We start from the raw sequence: 13770 nt of genomic DNA, 5'->3' as shown, positions 1-13770 counted from the left end.
TAGGAGACAGTGTGAAAAACTTAGGTTCTATATGAGATACGAAGGCGGACGTCGAAGAGTTCAGGGGTCATGTAAGTTTCTCGAGTTAGAGATGGCGAGTTTTTAGATATTTCGAAAGGTACGTATCGTAGAAATGTTTGAAGCTCAAAGCGAACTCGAATTACCGTTCGTGGCAGCGCTAAAAAAGCCATTTTACGCCATTGCACGCAGACGATATATTTTTAATAACTTCAAATTTTTCATTCCCGTTATCTAGTCTGTAAACCGTACTTTTATCGTACAAAAAGAATTAAACCAATTGGCTTAATAGTTTGTCTGACAATCGCTCACAAACATTGACCACTTTTTAGTGCCGAGAAACGTATATGACCCCTTAAATAGCGGCACCTACTGATGCAGTGACGCTCAGGGTCGCCATTCGATATTTAAATTTTTCCATCGAGACGTACTCAGAGCTAACACATATTATGCAGAGATGAGATGTTGGCTAGCGTAAAAGATGCAGGTCTAATTGGGTCGTATCCTCATAAGCCCACTTTCTTTAACACAATCGTAGAAATAGGGCACACGTATTGTCGTTGTATTCTGATTGCTAATAAAATAAAATATAAAATATTGTCACTATTGACCGACTCGGATCACTTAAAATTGACGTGAGATTTAGGCGGCGCGATTAAAGTGCCCTTCATGCCCCTGTGCCGCCCCGAGGGCAAACTCCTAAGCACCGCACGGTACTTCATACGGCCCTGAGGTCAGGCCCTTATCTTTCCAGGCTTTTCTGTCGATTCTCTTCTCGACATACTCGAACATGTAAATTTCAACGCCAGATCGATCTTACGACCTCGCTATATTTCTTCCTCCGACTATACATTCGTACTTACGGCGACAATACACTCGCAGTGATCGACCAAATCGTCGAGCTTCGTTACGTATTGTATACGAGCGTATGTATCTTCCAGGGAACGAACCGAAGAATGTTTTCATGCGAAAAATCAATATCCTTCCCAGGCTTTGCTGCTTCGCTTTAATAAGGGAACACGCGTTTCCCATTGAAAACCGACTGGTTCATGGGAAATTTTTCTTTTTTTCCACAATAACGAATAGTGTATGTTTCTTATTGTTGGCGAGAAGAAAATTACTATTTTTAGGATTAGATAGGGAAGAATCGTTATTTTACCATCGAGAAAGAATATCGTAGTTCGCTGAAATTAGCATAAACACCGGTTTGCTGGAAAATCGAATTAACGTCTATAAGAATCTACCTTATAATCGAAGCTTCTTGGCTGGAACGGTTCTAAAGTCGAACGTTGCAGCACACGAATCGAATATTCGTTTCGGTATCGAAAGACGATACGACAGGTTGTTTAAACGTCGTAGATACTGTTTTGCATGATTATGAGATACCTCGTATCTAGGTTTCTCGGTGCAAGAAGGAATTGCCACTTTCGGAATTGAAAGTTCCAGCGGAAGGATGATTATTTCACTGTCTAAGGACGATATTACGGTTTGTTGAAAGTTGTATAGAGATACTTGGTTCGCAGATAAACCGAGCCGAGCCACTATAGTCCTGGATAAATTCCAACGTGGCGTTTCTGTTGGCGGTGCACGTGAGCCACTCGATGTTGCCCGAAATATTAAAGTAGGCCGGTAGCGAAAACAGATATGATCGCACAAAATTATCCGCTGCCTTGGTCAATTCTCTTTAGTCCCGTTCCCCTAGTTAGACTCTGTTCACGCGAGCAACTTAATAATTTCACCATATAAGCCATATTCAGAAGCCAAAGTGACTAACCCCGTAGTACGTTGGAGATTTTTTGAAAATTTTTCTCTGTAATTACTTACGCAATTAACTGATATTAATCCAAAACATCGTAGACGGATAAGTTGGTAAATCGGCTTGGAGCAGCCGATAGGCGCAACTCTTACTAAAGCAAAAATAATATTTTAAAAAATGAGAAAAAGTGACTAACTCCGTGAAATCAAAATTTATTAAATTTCTTTTTTCTCTCTCCTTGTTTTTCGTCGCATCAACTACGAGATTATCAGCGACGTTGACCAGTCTGTGTTGTTTCGCTATATCTTGTCGGTTAGTTTTGTTTCTTTGACGAAGTCAAGTAAGTTAAGTATTCTGTCGTGGTTCAGATTTTCAGACTTTTCAAAAAAATCGATTTTATTTTTTCACATTTTCTGAAAGTAGACATTTGCAGAAGTATAACTGTGGAAGGATTTTTCCGAATTCGTAAAATTGACGAAGTTAATGTAGTCCGTAGTCGTAAGTATACCATTCTCGTGTAACTGGTATGAGAAACTTCAAACGCGTTATTCTCGAAACCACGTTTTTCTAAATGGCTGACATGATATCTCAAGTTCTAGTTGTCCGATTGACTCCAAATTTCACATGTACCTTCAATGGATGCGTCGTTATCGTCTGAACCAGAATTATGCGAAAATATATATTTTTCTGATTTTTAGTGCCTCCAAAAGACGAAAAAAGGCGAAGAAATCGATAGTCAAAATTCAAAGTGCCGCCATTTTGTAAATTTTCACTATTTTCTTTTCATTCCGGTGCACACTATAGTCACAGTCGTACTAATTAAGAATCCCTTAGGTTTTTTCATTTCGGATAAACAGAATGGGCGGAATCGTGTCAGCCAGTAGGACACTTTTTTTTTAAAGGGACCGCACTGAATGATATATAATTCAGACAGTTTTGCTTATTTTCACTTGAAAAAAATTGTGAACTTTCTTAAAACACGAATACATATGTATGCAAAATGCCGATACTGAGAAACTTTTACTTTCCTTACAAAAAAATCCCTAAGAAGAACTAAAAAATGACACTCTAGACTAGAATACCCCCTTAAGAGAGAGTTCCAGTTTGTATTTGTTGCGGAAGAAGCTGTACTTTGAGCAGGCCGGTATTAGACGATCTGTTGTGACCGGTGAAAATTTCTTTTATTTATGAAGATTTTAAGCATGTGCCTTGATACGCTAAAATCGGAAGAATACGAAAAAGCGAAGTTAATCGTTTCGACTTGAGTGAGTGGCTCGTATGTTAATGAAACGTGTTTCTCTGTACACGTACAGGAATCTGACGGTATTCTCGTTTAGAGAGACGTATTATTTTGTCGCATTTCTCTGGCAAATGTGCCGTAAACGATACTCGACTCTGATTTCATGCAGACCACGTACGATATTCATGATACACTTCAGACGATCGTACATATATACAAGGTGTCCCGTAACTCCTCGAACAACCGGAAATGGGGGGTTGCTGGGGTGACTCTGAACAACTTTTTCCTTTAGATCGTGAACAAATGCGTACGCGTGACTTCTCGGTTATCGATCGCTGTCAAAAAATTTTGACTTTGCACCGCTATTTTTATAAGGCTTAGAGAAATGGTTTTTTGCCGTCATTCCCACGTTTGTATAAATTTTTGAAAAAATTGTAATTAGTCGGAATCGCGCGTGAATGAGCCTCTGTTCTCCGTCCCTGAGCGCGGGCTCTGCGCGCGCTCCGATTGGCCAGTGTTTTTCGTTAATAATTCAAAAATGAAGCTTGAAACAACATTTTGGTAAAGGAAACAGTTGTTCAGAGTCACCCCAGCAACCCCCCATTTCCGGGTGTTCGAGGAGTTACGGGACACCCTGTATATATGTATACCTGAGATTTCGGTACGTATAACGCGATTCGAGTTTGCAAATGATATAGTATTCCGTCAGCGTGTGAGAGTGTCTCTGTCTCTGGAGTCTCGAATCTTCTGAAAACTATCGGGGGACCGGTACCGTTTGTACCGGCGCAGGATTCATTGATCCGTATGAAATATCCATTGTTTCGAAACGTTTTCGATATTCTATCAATTCTCTGTCCTTTCTCTCTGTCGTTTCACCTTTTCAACCTCGACGTGTTTCACGATCTCTCTGCCCGGTGTTTGATTATTCGTCGAGAATTAGTACCTACCTACCGGTGCAACGTTTAGAACGGTTCGGAATATTATTACGCGTGTAATTCGCGTACCTTTCGTTGAACAAATGAAAATTAAAGTTAGCGTAGAAATGAAATTTTACGAGCACAACGAGCGATTTCGCTTGTATCTCGAGCGTAATCTTATGCCGCGAGTGAAACTCGATGTTACGAGATAAAGAGGGGTAATGACAGAAGCGGTGGTATCGATGTATGATTTCTCTGCCTTCGCCGTTCTGTGTATACGTAAAAATGACTACATTTTAAAGAGATGAAAGCTATCGCTCATCGCTTCGTGGAAATATCAATTAATTAAGAAAGAATTATTCAAAAACAGATTGTACCCTCCGTTTCAATTCTATATCTTATGAGTAACGTTGCTTAATAGCGGTGAATAATGCATCGGCGATAAAGTACAGTGTGTAACAAAAGTTCCCAGAGTCTCGAGTTTAGCAATTTATCTGTCGTGGAATGGAGGACGGTAAGAAGGGAAGCGCGATACCTTCTTTTTTTTTGCTTAAAATTTAAAGAAAAGAAAATGTCAGTAGGTAAATCGAGTCTAGATATTTCTGCTATACAGGGTGTCCCAGTTTTTTCCGATCGAACTTTGTCAAACTTCGCGAGTGCGTTCTATAGGTAGTAGTGAGAAAAGAATGTTATACGAACGTAGGTCGTTGGAAGTTTTATTAGAAAGTTATAGCAATAATCCGAAATGGTAACGGATGTGAGGTTATGTTATAAAATAGAAATAGATCGGCGATATGTGCATCGAGTCTTGTTTATGCAAGATGTGTTTACGATCAGAGATCGTAGAAGGTAGTGAATGTAACTTTTGCCATTCTTGTTTTTTTTTTTCTTATAGTAACAGCAACTTCGTTACGATTCCCTTTCATATTTTTGTTACAACTGTTCAACAAACCTTCGAACAACCTATTTTTATGTAACATTTTTTTCTTGCCTACACCTGTAACGTAAGGGTTACAATCTGGGTGAAGCACTTTATTTTTCACAATCTTTACAATGCGAGCGCGTGTCGTCTTTCTCTCCCATCGACCCGAACAAGACAATCTGCCCATCGGGGGAAATAAATGACGATCGGGCCTCGTTTTTGGCGCCCAATAATCCTCCCAGCGCCATTCATGACCTGTTACCCAATCAATAGATATGGCACCAAGAGGAATCACGCTCCTCAATCTTTACATACTGCACTTGCTTCGGCAGTACTAAAATTGGAACGATACAGAGAAGATTAGCATAGCCCCTGCGCAAGGATGACACGCAAAATCGTGAAGGGTTCCAGATTTTTTTGAAAATTATTTACGAATTCGTGATTAGAAACAACTTAAAACTGTGATGAGCATACCAACTATCATATAGGGTACTCTCTACTTATTTATCAGTAAACTTAGAATAAGTGAGGCATAGATTAGACTTAGTATGTAAACGGTAAGAGTTAGGGTAATAGATATAAGTTCCAACAGACTGAGACCGAAAGTTCCTATTAAGTGTAATTTATCTTAGGCACACAAGTTATTGTTATGTATTAGTTATGTGTATAAAAAAATTTTTTAGATGTTACAATAAAGAGAAGCACCCGTGACGGGCCTCAAGTGTATTTAAATAAAAAAAAAAAAATCTTTACATACTTTAATATAGTGCAGGACACTAGGTGTCAATGCGGCTTTCCAGATGAGGACATAGACCATATACTATGGGACTGCACTGGTACACAAAAGCACAGGAAGGAAATGAATCAACGGCTCGGAGCAAAAGGACTGACACCACCGTACACAATAGAAAATTTTTTAATAGAACCTAACATTACAGCTTTAAAAATTATTGACGAATTCTTGATTAAAAACTACATAAAACTGTGATCATCTTACCAAATTACTAATAAGGCATATAATGCACATACGTATAAACATAGAATACGTAGGGCATAGATTAGTCGTAGATTGTAAAAGGATAGGGCTAAGGTAATAGATATAAGATTCAACAGACTGAAACAAAAGTTCCTAATCAGCGCAATTTAACATAGGAATACAAATAAATGTTATGTGAATATAATTTTTTATAAATTTTACATATGTACACAATAAAGAGAAGCACACGTAGGCCCGAGACAGGCCTCAAGTATATTTGAAAAAGAAAAATCTTTACATACTGTTTCACCGTACGCTCCGCTACACACCTATGGGACATACTAACGAAATTTGATCCGAAAAAATTGGGACACCCGGTATATATTGCCAGCAAAATGTGAAGTCCAGGCAATGTATACGCTGCCTAAGCAATCTTTAAACAACAACGATTAAACGTTTATTAACGCTTTATCTACCGCTAGCCGATTCATTGGCTTTTCGGTGCTTAACGGTTATCGACTGCTAGCCGATTCATCGGATTTTCGGTACTCAATGGTTATCGACCTCTAAAATCGACGCTTTTCGGATTAGATGGATCTAGAGATCAGTCCCTCGTTTTTCCTTGGTTAATTTTTAGTAAAATTCCTACTTCATGTTCACTCGTTAGAGTGGCGTCTCTGTTACGAGCGATATCACACTATTTCCGCGCAATAGCCAAATGAAACTGACAATGAGTCGGTCGTCGGTGAGTCTTCAACCATGAGCGGTAGATAAAATGTTTAGATTAAAAAAATAATACTTGGAACGAATAACAAAGAATACAAAGTCATTTTATCAAAAAAAAAATCGAAATCATAGTGTTAATGTTCGTGGTTGTTAACGGGATTGTTAACAGTCGAGCCTTGTTGCGTTTGCACGTGGTGTGCCGACTTTATTTAACAAACTTCTCAAAGGACCACTCTGATGTATCAGGCAAAAAGAACATAATAAACTAATTGCGTTGCCTCGGCAGGATGGACGACGGCACGTGTGAATGGTAAATTAAATTCTACAACTCGTTACGGTCGTGCCATAAACCGTGCCAAAGAAGTCCTAACACATAGAAATAAGACGAAAAATAAAAAAATCTATAAAATCGTCATACTTCGCCGAAAACACGTACAGTCTTCGTTGTCGGTAGTTTCTCGAATAATTTCACTTCTCGTATGAATCGAATGCAAAAGGAGATCTATCTGTTAGATGCGTTAACTCTGAAGGTTCTGGGGTAAGTGCCTTGCCGTCTCTCGCGGTCCTCTTACCAGAAAAAGAAATTTTACCCACTCTGTGGCCAGATCCTTCGGGAACATCCTTAACGCTTTACGCGTGCTACTCAGCACCATGACTTCGCGTCATCGGCCACGCGCGCGTACCTTTGAGATCGGCGGTCGAACTCTCTACCACCGATTCGTAAACAAAGAAGTCGCCGCGTCTCCTCTATAGAGAACTCGACGCTAACATATCCGTGTCGCTCTATCTACGTTCTCCACTAAAAATTCGTTTCACCGTGTGTTCCAGGTGATAGACTTCGGTTCGAGCTGCTACGAGGACCAACGCGTCTACACGTACATCCAGAGCCGTTTCTATCGCGCTCCCGAGGTGATACTCGGCGCCAAGTACGGCATGCCGATCGACATGTGGAGCCTCGGTTGCATCCTCGTCGAATTGGTCACCGGTTATCCGTTGCTGCCTGGCGAAGACGAAGCCGACCAGATGGCCCGTATCATCGAGCTGTTGGGTATGCCGCCGCCTCAGTTGCTGGAGAACGCGAAACGACGTAAGCTGTTCATCAACTCGAAGGGTTACCCGCGTTATTGCAGCTTCGTAACGATGTCAGACGGTTCGACCGTGTTGCACGGCGGTTACTCGAAGAAAGGGAAAGGCCGTGGACCACCTGGCTCCAGGGATCTTCGATATCTGTTGAAGAAATGCGACGATCCTTATTTCCTCGATTTCATACACAAATGCCTGAAATGGGATCCGGAGCAACGGATGACACCTGTGAAAGCGTTGAAACACGGATGGCTACGTCGTAGGTTACCAGAGCTTCCAGAGAAGACGAACGACACCCTGCCGGCGTTGCCTGCGGCCGCCACCGCTTCGCCCACCTCCACTTCCGGTCTCCGTACCTCTGCCTCTGGTAGCAAGAGTACGAACACCAAGTCGAACACACTGCAGATCAACAACAAAGGCAAAACGAGGTCTGAATTGGTGTTCGACGCACTTTTCAACAACACCATTGCAAACGCGTTGCAACGGTACGAAGACGGAAGAAGAAGAGGCCAACCGATCATCTTGACGAATCATCAACCAAGCGTCAGTAGTCACCCGTCGCTGAACTCTGTTAGTGGTGATGCTAGTGGTGGTGGTGGTGGTGTTGTTGGTGGTGTTGGTGGTGTTGGTGGAGGTGGTGGAGGTGGTGTTGGTGGTGTTGGTGGAGTTGGTGGAGGAGGAGGAGTAGGTGGTGGTGACGGTAGTAGCAGTAGTAGTAGTGGTGACCAACAACAACACAACAACGGTTCGCACGGATCCCTTGGACCTCTGGGCACCCATGGATCTCAAGGGTCCCATGGATCGCAACGGTCTTATGGATCTCACGGGTCCCAGGAATCCAGTAGTTCGAGCAGCAGTTGGTTCCGCGAATAGGTTGAAACGGAAAAGGACATACTCGAGGAACTGAAATGATTCATCGAGACACGAGGTCATCCTTCCTCTCTTCCAACAACGTTTCCCCTCTCGTCGTCGATGTTGCCTACACGATCGCTGGTTCTTCTGTCTCGTTGATCTTTCGTCGGATAATCGCGGCTGCACCACGACCGATACCGACTAACTGGGTTTGTCGAACGAAAATATCGAGACACAGCGTGTTTCTTTTTTTTTTTTCTTTTTCCTGCCTGTGGTGTGGTGACGCGATAAGATCAGTGAGAGGGAGAGAGAGAGAGAGAGAGAGAGAGGGTGGCCTCGTCTTCGATCTCCGGATAATTCTGTGATCTAAGCGATACGTTACTAGAAAAAGACGAAAACAAGGAAAGAAAAGAAAAAGAAGAACGTTGAAGTGGTGAAGGAAGTGAAAAATCGATCGCGATACCTCGAATCCATGTACCTCACCTAAATAGAGCTTGGCGACGTTGCTTCACGTTGCTCTCCGATTTGCTTGTCCAGGATCCATTCTCGTCGCCAGTTTCTTTGGAAAGTAAATGAAGAAAATGAAGAAGAGGTGGAAGAAGAAGAAGAAGGAAAAGCGTGTACGATTTAGGCCGTCTAATCGAGGACGATTGCTTTTGATGTTCACTTTTGTAGTTGACTGTTCGATACGATTCGCAAATACGCCTCCTCCCACTTCATACGCGTTGACGTACAGTAGTCGATGAAATTTTAAGACAAGGAAACTAGGAAGCAATTATTTATTTCGTATGAAAAATGGAAATACGATGTTTCTGTTTTTTGATATCACGAATAGGGAAATATTAGGTAAAATCTGTAAAATGAAATCTGTATTATGTTTTCGTTGACGAAAGCTTAAGATTACACGTGACAGGAGTGTTTTCAATGAAAATAATTTAGTATTCTGTGGAAAGTCCATTAGTTTTTATAACCTCGGCACATCTTTTTGGCATCGAATCTATTCATTTTTTCTACTCGCCTGCTGTAATATTGCTCCAAGCCGTTTCTATCGTAGAGTGGAAATCGTTCGAATTTTTTGGCTTGCAATTTGGTCCGGTTTCTTTTACCATGCTCCACAAATTTTCAATTGGGTTCAGGTGACTGCGACGGGTAATATTTTCTTCTCGAAAGAAATTTTTCACAATTCAGGCCGTGTGTTTCGCGTCGTTGTCTCGTTGGAAAATGAAACTGTCGGTTAGAATTCTTTAGTATGTCTGTATACTGAAAACGAAATACAATTCCATCGATGCGGCGTATCACGAGAAGTACGCTCACACTGTTACACATCCATCTCCGTGTTTAGTAGTCGGTAAAATGTATCGTGGTTTTAAATTTTCGGTAATTCGACGTCTAAGAGATTGGGTTATTTCGGGAGAGACGGACCAGGCAAGTATTTCCTACATTATCCGCCAGATATGGAAGAAAGAGAGCCACACTCGATCGCTTTCCGTAAAACAAATGTAAAACAAAAGAATACTGACGCGTTCCACATTTGGCGAAATACTTGCCTAGTCCGTCTTCCCGGAATTACCCTACGACTGAATTTTTCGATTCGTCCGAAAATAATACTCTTTGCCAGTCTTGACTCGTCCATGATTTCTGAGATTTACAGCGAATGCTCCATTCGTCTTCGTACTTTTAATTAAAAATCTTCCGACCGTCTTCTAACACTAATTTACGTTTCGTTATGTTCAGTTATTTCTGTAAATCAATTGCACAAGCGGTGAATCTCAGGATTTATTTTCAACGTCGTTTTTTGCAGTTCCACTGATTTTTGAACGATCAGAACTTACGCCAATTTATCGATACGAATAGCTATTTCGGCGAATGTCTTATCTTGCTTTCGCATCGTCGCAACATGTTTTCTTTCAATTTCCAACAAATCCCAAGGTTTACCGAGATTCAAGCGACGAAAGACACACTGCACGCTGATTTCAATTTGCGAACCAAATTATCGAACGAATGTAACAGAAAGAAAGAAAAAACTGAAACCTCTGAACTGTTCACATTTACCGACCGAGTTTTCGAGATGAAAAAATCCGAACTACATTACCGGGAGAAAAATTTGGAAATGCCTGCCAATTTACGTCAATATCGAATCTGCTACTTATTCTTTATAGATTTGAAATTGATGTTGTGGAAATCAACGAGTGATACAAAAATTAATATAATCGCTAACGTTTCTTTTTTGGAAATTTTTGTGAACTTGCAATGCACAGTAGTGGTTCCAAACATTTCGTCGGCAGTGTACGTCTATGTTATTGCAAAACGACAAACTCAGTGGAAAGATAGTATTAGGTCATCCCATAAGTTCGTGCCGAAAGCGAAAAATATTTGAATGAAAATTGAAGGAAATTCTACAGCAACGATACAATGATCTTACCAAAAAAATAGGAAGAACTTGTGGCATGAGAATAAGGTTACACGTTTTTTTGTCAAATTTAAAGGTTCGTTGGAAATATTGATCTAAATCATAAAATTCGACACGACCTTATGGGATGACCTAATTATTTGCGTTTGAGTTTGTCGGAATAACATAGATGTACACTACTGGCCAATTGTTTGGAATCACTTACGAGCGATGGACAATCTACGTTCTCATTTTTCCAAGGTTCTGGGGTAAGTGCCGTTTCTCACAGTCCTCCCCACCCCGTGGTCAGATCCTTTACAAACGATGTCTTTATTTTTAACCCATTTGCATAATTTGAGAAAAATGACAAATAGACCTTTAACACGAATTTTTAACCCTTTGAACTCGAGAGGCGACTAAGAAACGACATTATATTTACCATTAGAGGCAACTCTAAGGATATTTTCCAAAACGGCAGGTCTATGGACCTCCGTGAATTGTTCACTACATATTTACACTCTGTCCAATTTAAGAATAACCTCGCTCTCGGACCGATTCTCGTCCGTTCTGCGCATAGACAGAGAGCGTAGCAGAGGGTAAGACGGAGAAAAACGTAGGCGGTTAAGTGGGGGTTTGGACGTTCCTACCCCTGCCTTAGGCACGTCCCATGCGCGAAGCGAGGTTATTCTTAAATTGGACAGAGTATAGAGATCTCAGCAGTGAAATAGTTCGAAAGAACCAACTTTTAATAAAAATATTAGTTTTAAAAAATTACATCAATTTTTGCTACTTCCTTATAGAAAAAAAGGCCTTCGAGTGCAAAGGGTTAATAGTCTGCGATTAGTCTGTGAGCAGGAAAATGGAGCGTATATATACGCTAATGATGCAAATAGGTTAAAGCGATGCCAATCGTTGCTCGTCTGGCTTGTCTCCTATCGTAAACATTCTCTCTGGCCACACACGCAGGTCAAGTACCTGCGATAAATTGTACGAAAGCGAAACAGTGGCGGGTCACTCGCCTTTCACGATCCTTAACCGTTTGCGGTCCAAATAGTCCAGTTAGTCCGCGCTCAAAAATACTATTTTTTCTATAAAAAGTTGCTTACCGGAGTAAAGAATTTTTTGAGAAAATAGGCGGGGAAATAGTTACTAATGGTAATGTATTACGTTCGAGACGGTATTTTAGTTTCTTTCTGTAGACCTCGTTTGGTCACTCTCGGACAGTACCGTGTACTTTCCCTTTATTTCAGTATTTCAGCGTACTATTACTTATAAAATACTAAGTTTCAGTATAATATTAACACTTTTCGTGCCGGACCGATTTTCGATAACTTTCCGTTCACGCCACGTGAGTTCAGTAGTTTCGCTTTTCACCCTGCAGTCTTCTAACGTTGATAAGATTGCAAGAATCAGGTAACGTTCAAGACGTACTACGGAGCAAAGGAAAAATTCTTGTTTCGACAAATTATCGCCGTATTTGCATAGTTCAAGTGAACCCAAGGAAAAAGCGGAAATGAATGGCCTGAACGGAAACTCCAAAACGGGCCGTATGCGACCCACTCGGCACTTAACGTGTTAATGCATAAAAAAATGGTCGATTATCACTTATAATTCACAATTTATCGTATCTGATGTCTGAAGACAAAAATCCTTACGTCGAGTCTGACTCCACACAGGCCCTCAAAGGGTTAACCCATTTGCATCACAGCTCTGAATAGGCTACTAGCGTTATTCGTCTGAGACGTTCATTTCGCAGTCGGCCCAATATTTCTTGTGTCTTTGTTTATTACTGATTTTACTCCGAAATTACGTGCAATAATTCAAAATTATTAAGAAATTTTCAAACTTCGAAATCCTTCTATACAATCGTCATGTGCGGATCATTCCGCTTACGGATGCAAATGGGTTAAAAGAACACTCTAGCGCTAACATATATATACACATCACCGGAATAAAAATTCGTCGTCTTAAACTTGCAACCGCTACTGTACGTCGCACAATTCGTTCGTTCTTAACACATTCGCGTCGAGAGGCACGGGAGTGTGACTCCCCGTCTATTTCTTTCAATCGCGTTACATCGAGAAAAAAAAACAAACTGCTGTAATTAATATTTCTCAAAGAAATTTTACTTAACTCCTGAAACATCTGTTACGACATTTCTAAAGAAAACTCGAACCACTTGCAGCGTTTTACAAATTCATTTTCAGTCAGATGGAAACGAGCGAAAGTCTCAATCTGACGCGTATCCGCGTATCATCCGTCTTATCGAAGTAAAAAAAGACCCGAGAGCGAATGTGTTAACCAACGGAGACGCATAGGTTGCGTCCTATAATCGTGGAACGACCACACGGAGGTTATCGTGCCAAGGGAGGAGAAGGAAAGATTTTGCGCAACGTCGATGAAATCGATTGTTCCAGGAGGGTGGCTGGCGAAGTCGAAAGAAGGGTTGTATTCTGTTGACACGGTCAGCGGACTCTCTCTCTCGCCCCGTGCTAGAAGTCGACCTCGCCGCGAGAATGAAGCTCTCTCGTTCGAGGATACCTAGACATTAAAGATACCGAGCCTTTCACGCTCCTCGCCGGGAATCTGATAATCAAAGGGCATGTGTCTCGTTGAATAGAGCCATCCGAGAGGAGCTTTTTAGGTCAGAGGAATCCTCCGTAATACTATCAATATCGAGCAGAGAAGGGAAGGTTGATTTTCTATCGACTGGGCAAGCGTAGATGTATTTCGTTTGTTGATTAAAAAAAGGGGGTCAGCGGCTTGTTCTTTCCTCTTTAGAGGAATTTACGGTCGTCGATAACGAATTCGCGAAAAAAAAAAAAAGAGAGAAACGTCGGTAAGATAGGAAGTTACGAATGTAACATTCGTTTTACACTTGCCACGTTTTT

At 41.1% G+C, this 13770-nt stretch overlaps 1 protein-coding gene across 1 annotated transcript in view; it reads left to right on the top strand.

The window, feature by feature from the left end:
* The window catches only part of LOC108575999 (dual specificity tyrosine-phosphorylation-regulated kinase 2-like), a 52098-nt gene extending 43587 nt beyond the window's left edge, over window positions 1–8511 (top strand). The window contains exons 2-3 of the mRNA XM_017938939.1: window positions 7384–8239; window positions 8327–8511. Of these exons, the coding sequence (XP_017794428.1) occupies window positions 7384–8239; window positions 8327–8511 (1041 nt within the window). The remainder of the gene's footprint in view (window positions 1–7383; window positions 8240–8326) is intronic.
* Window positions 8512–13770: the final 5259 nt, after the last annotated feature.

This window comes from Habropoda laboriosa, unplaced genomic scaffold (genome assembly GCF_001263275.1).
Source record: "Habropoda laboriosa isolate 0110345459 unplaced genomic scaffold, ASM126327v1 scaffold309, whole genome shotgun sequence".
In the NCBI taxonomy this organism is placed as follows: domain Eukaryota; kingdom Metazoa; phylum Arthropoda; class Insecta; order Hymenoptera; family Apidae; genus Habropoda; species Habropoda laboriosa.
The sequence above is the reverse complement of the archived record's forward strand: the minus strand, read 5'-3'. Positions and strand labels throughout refer to the sequence as shown.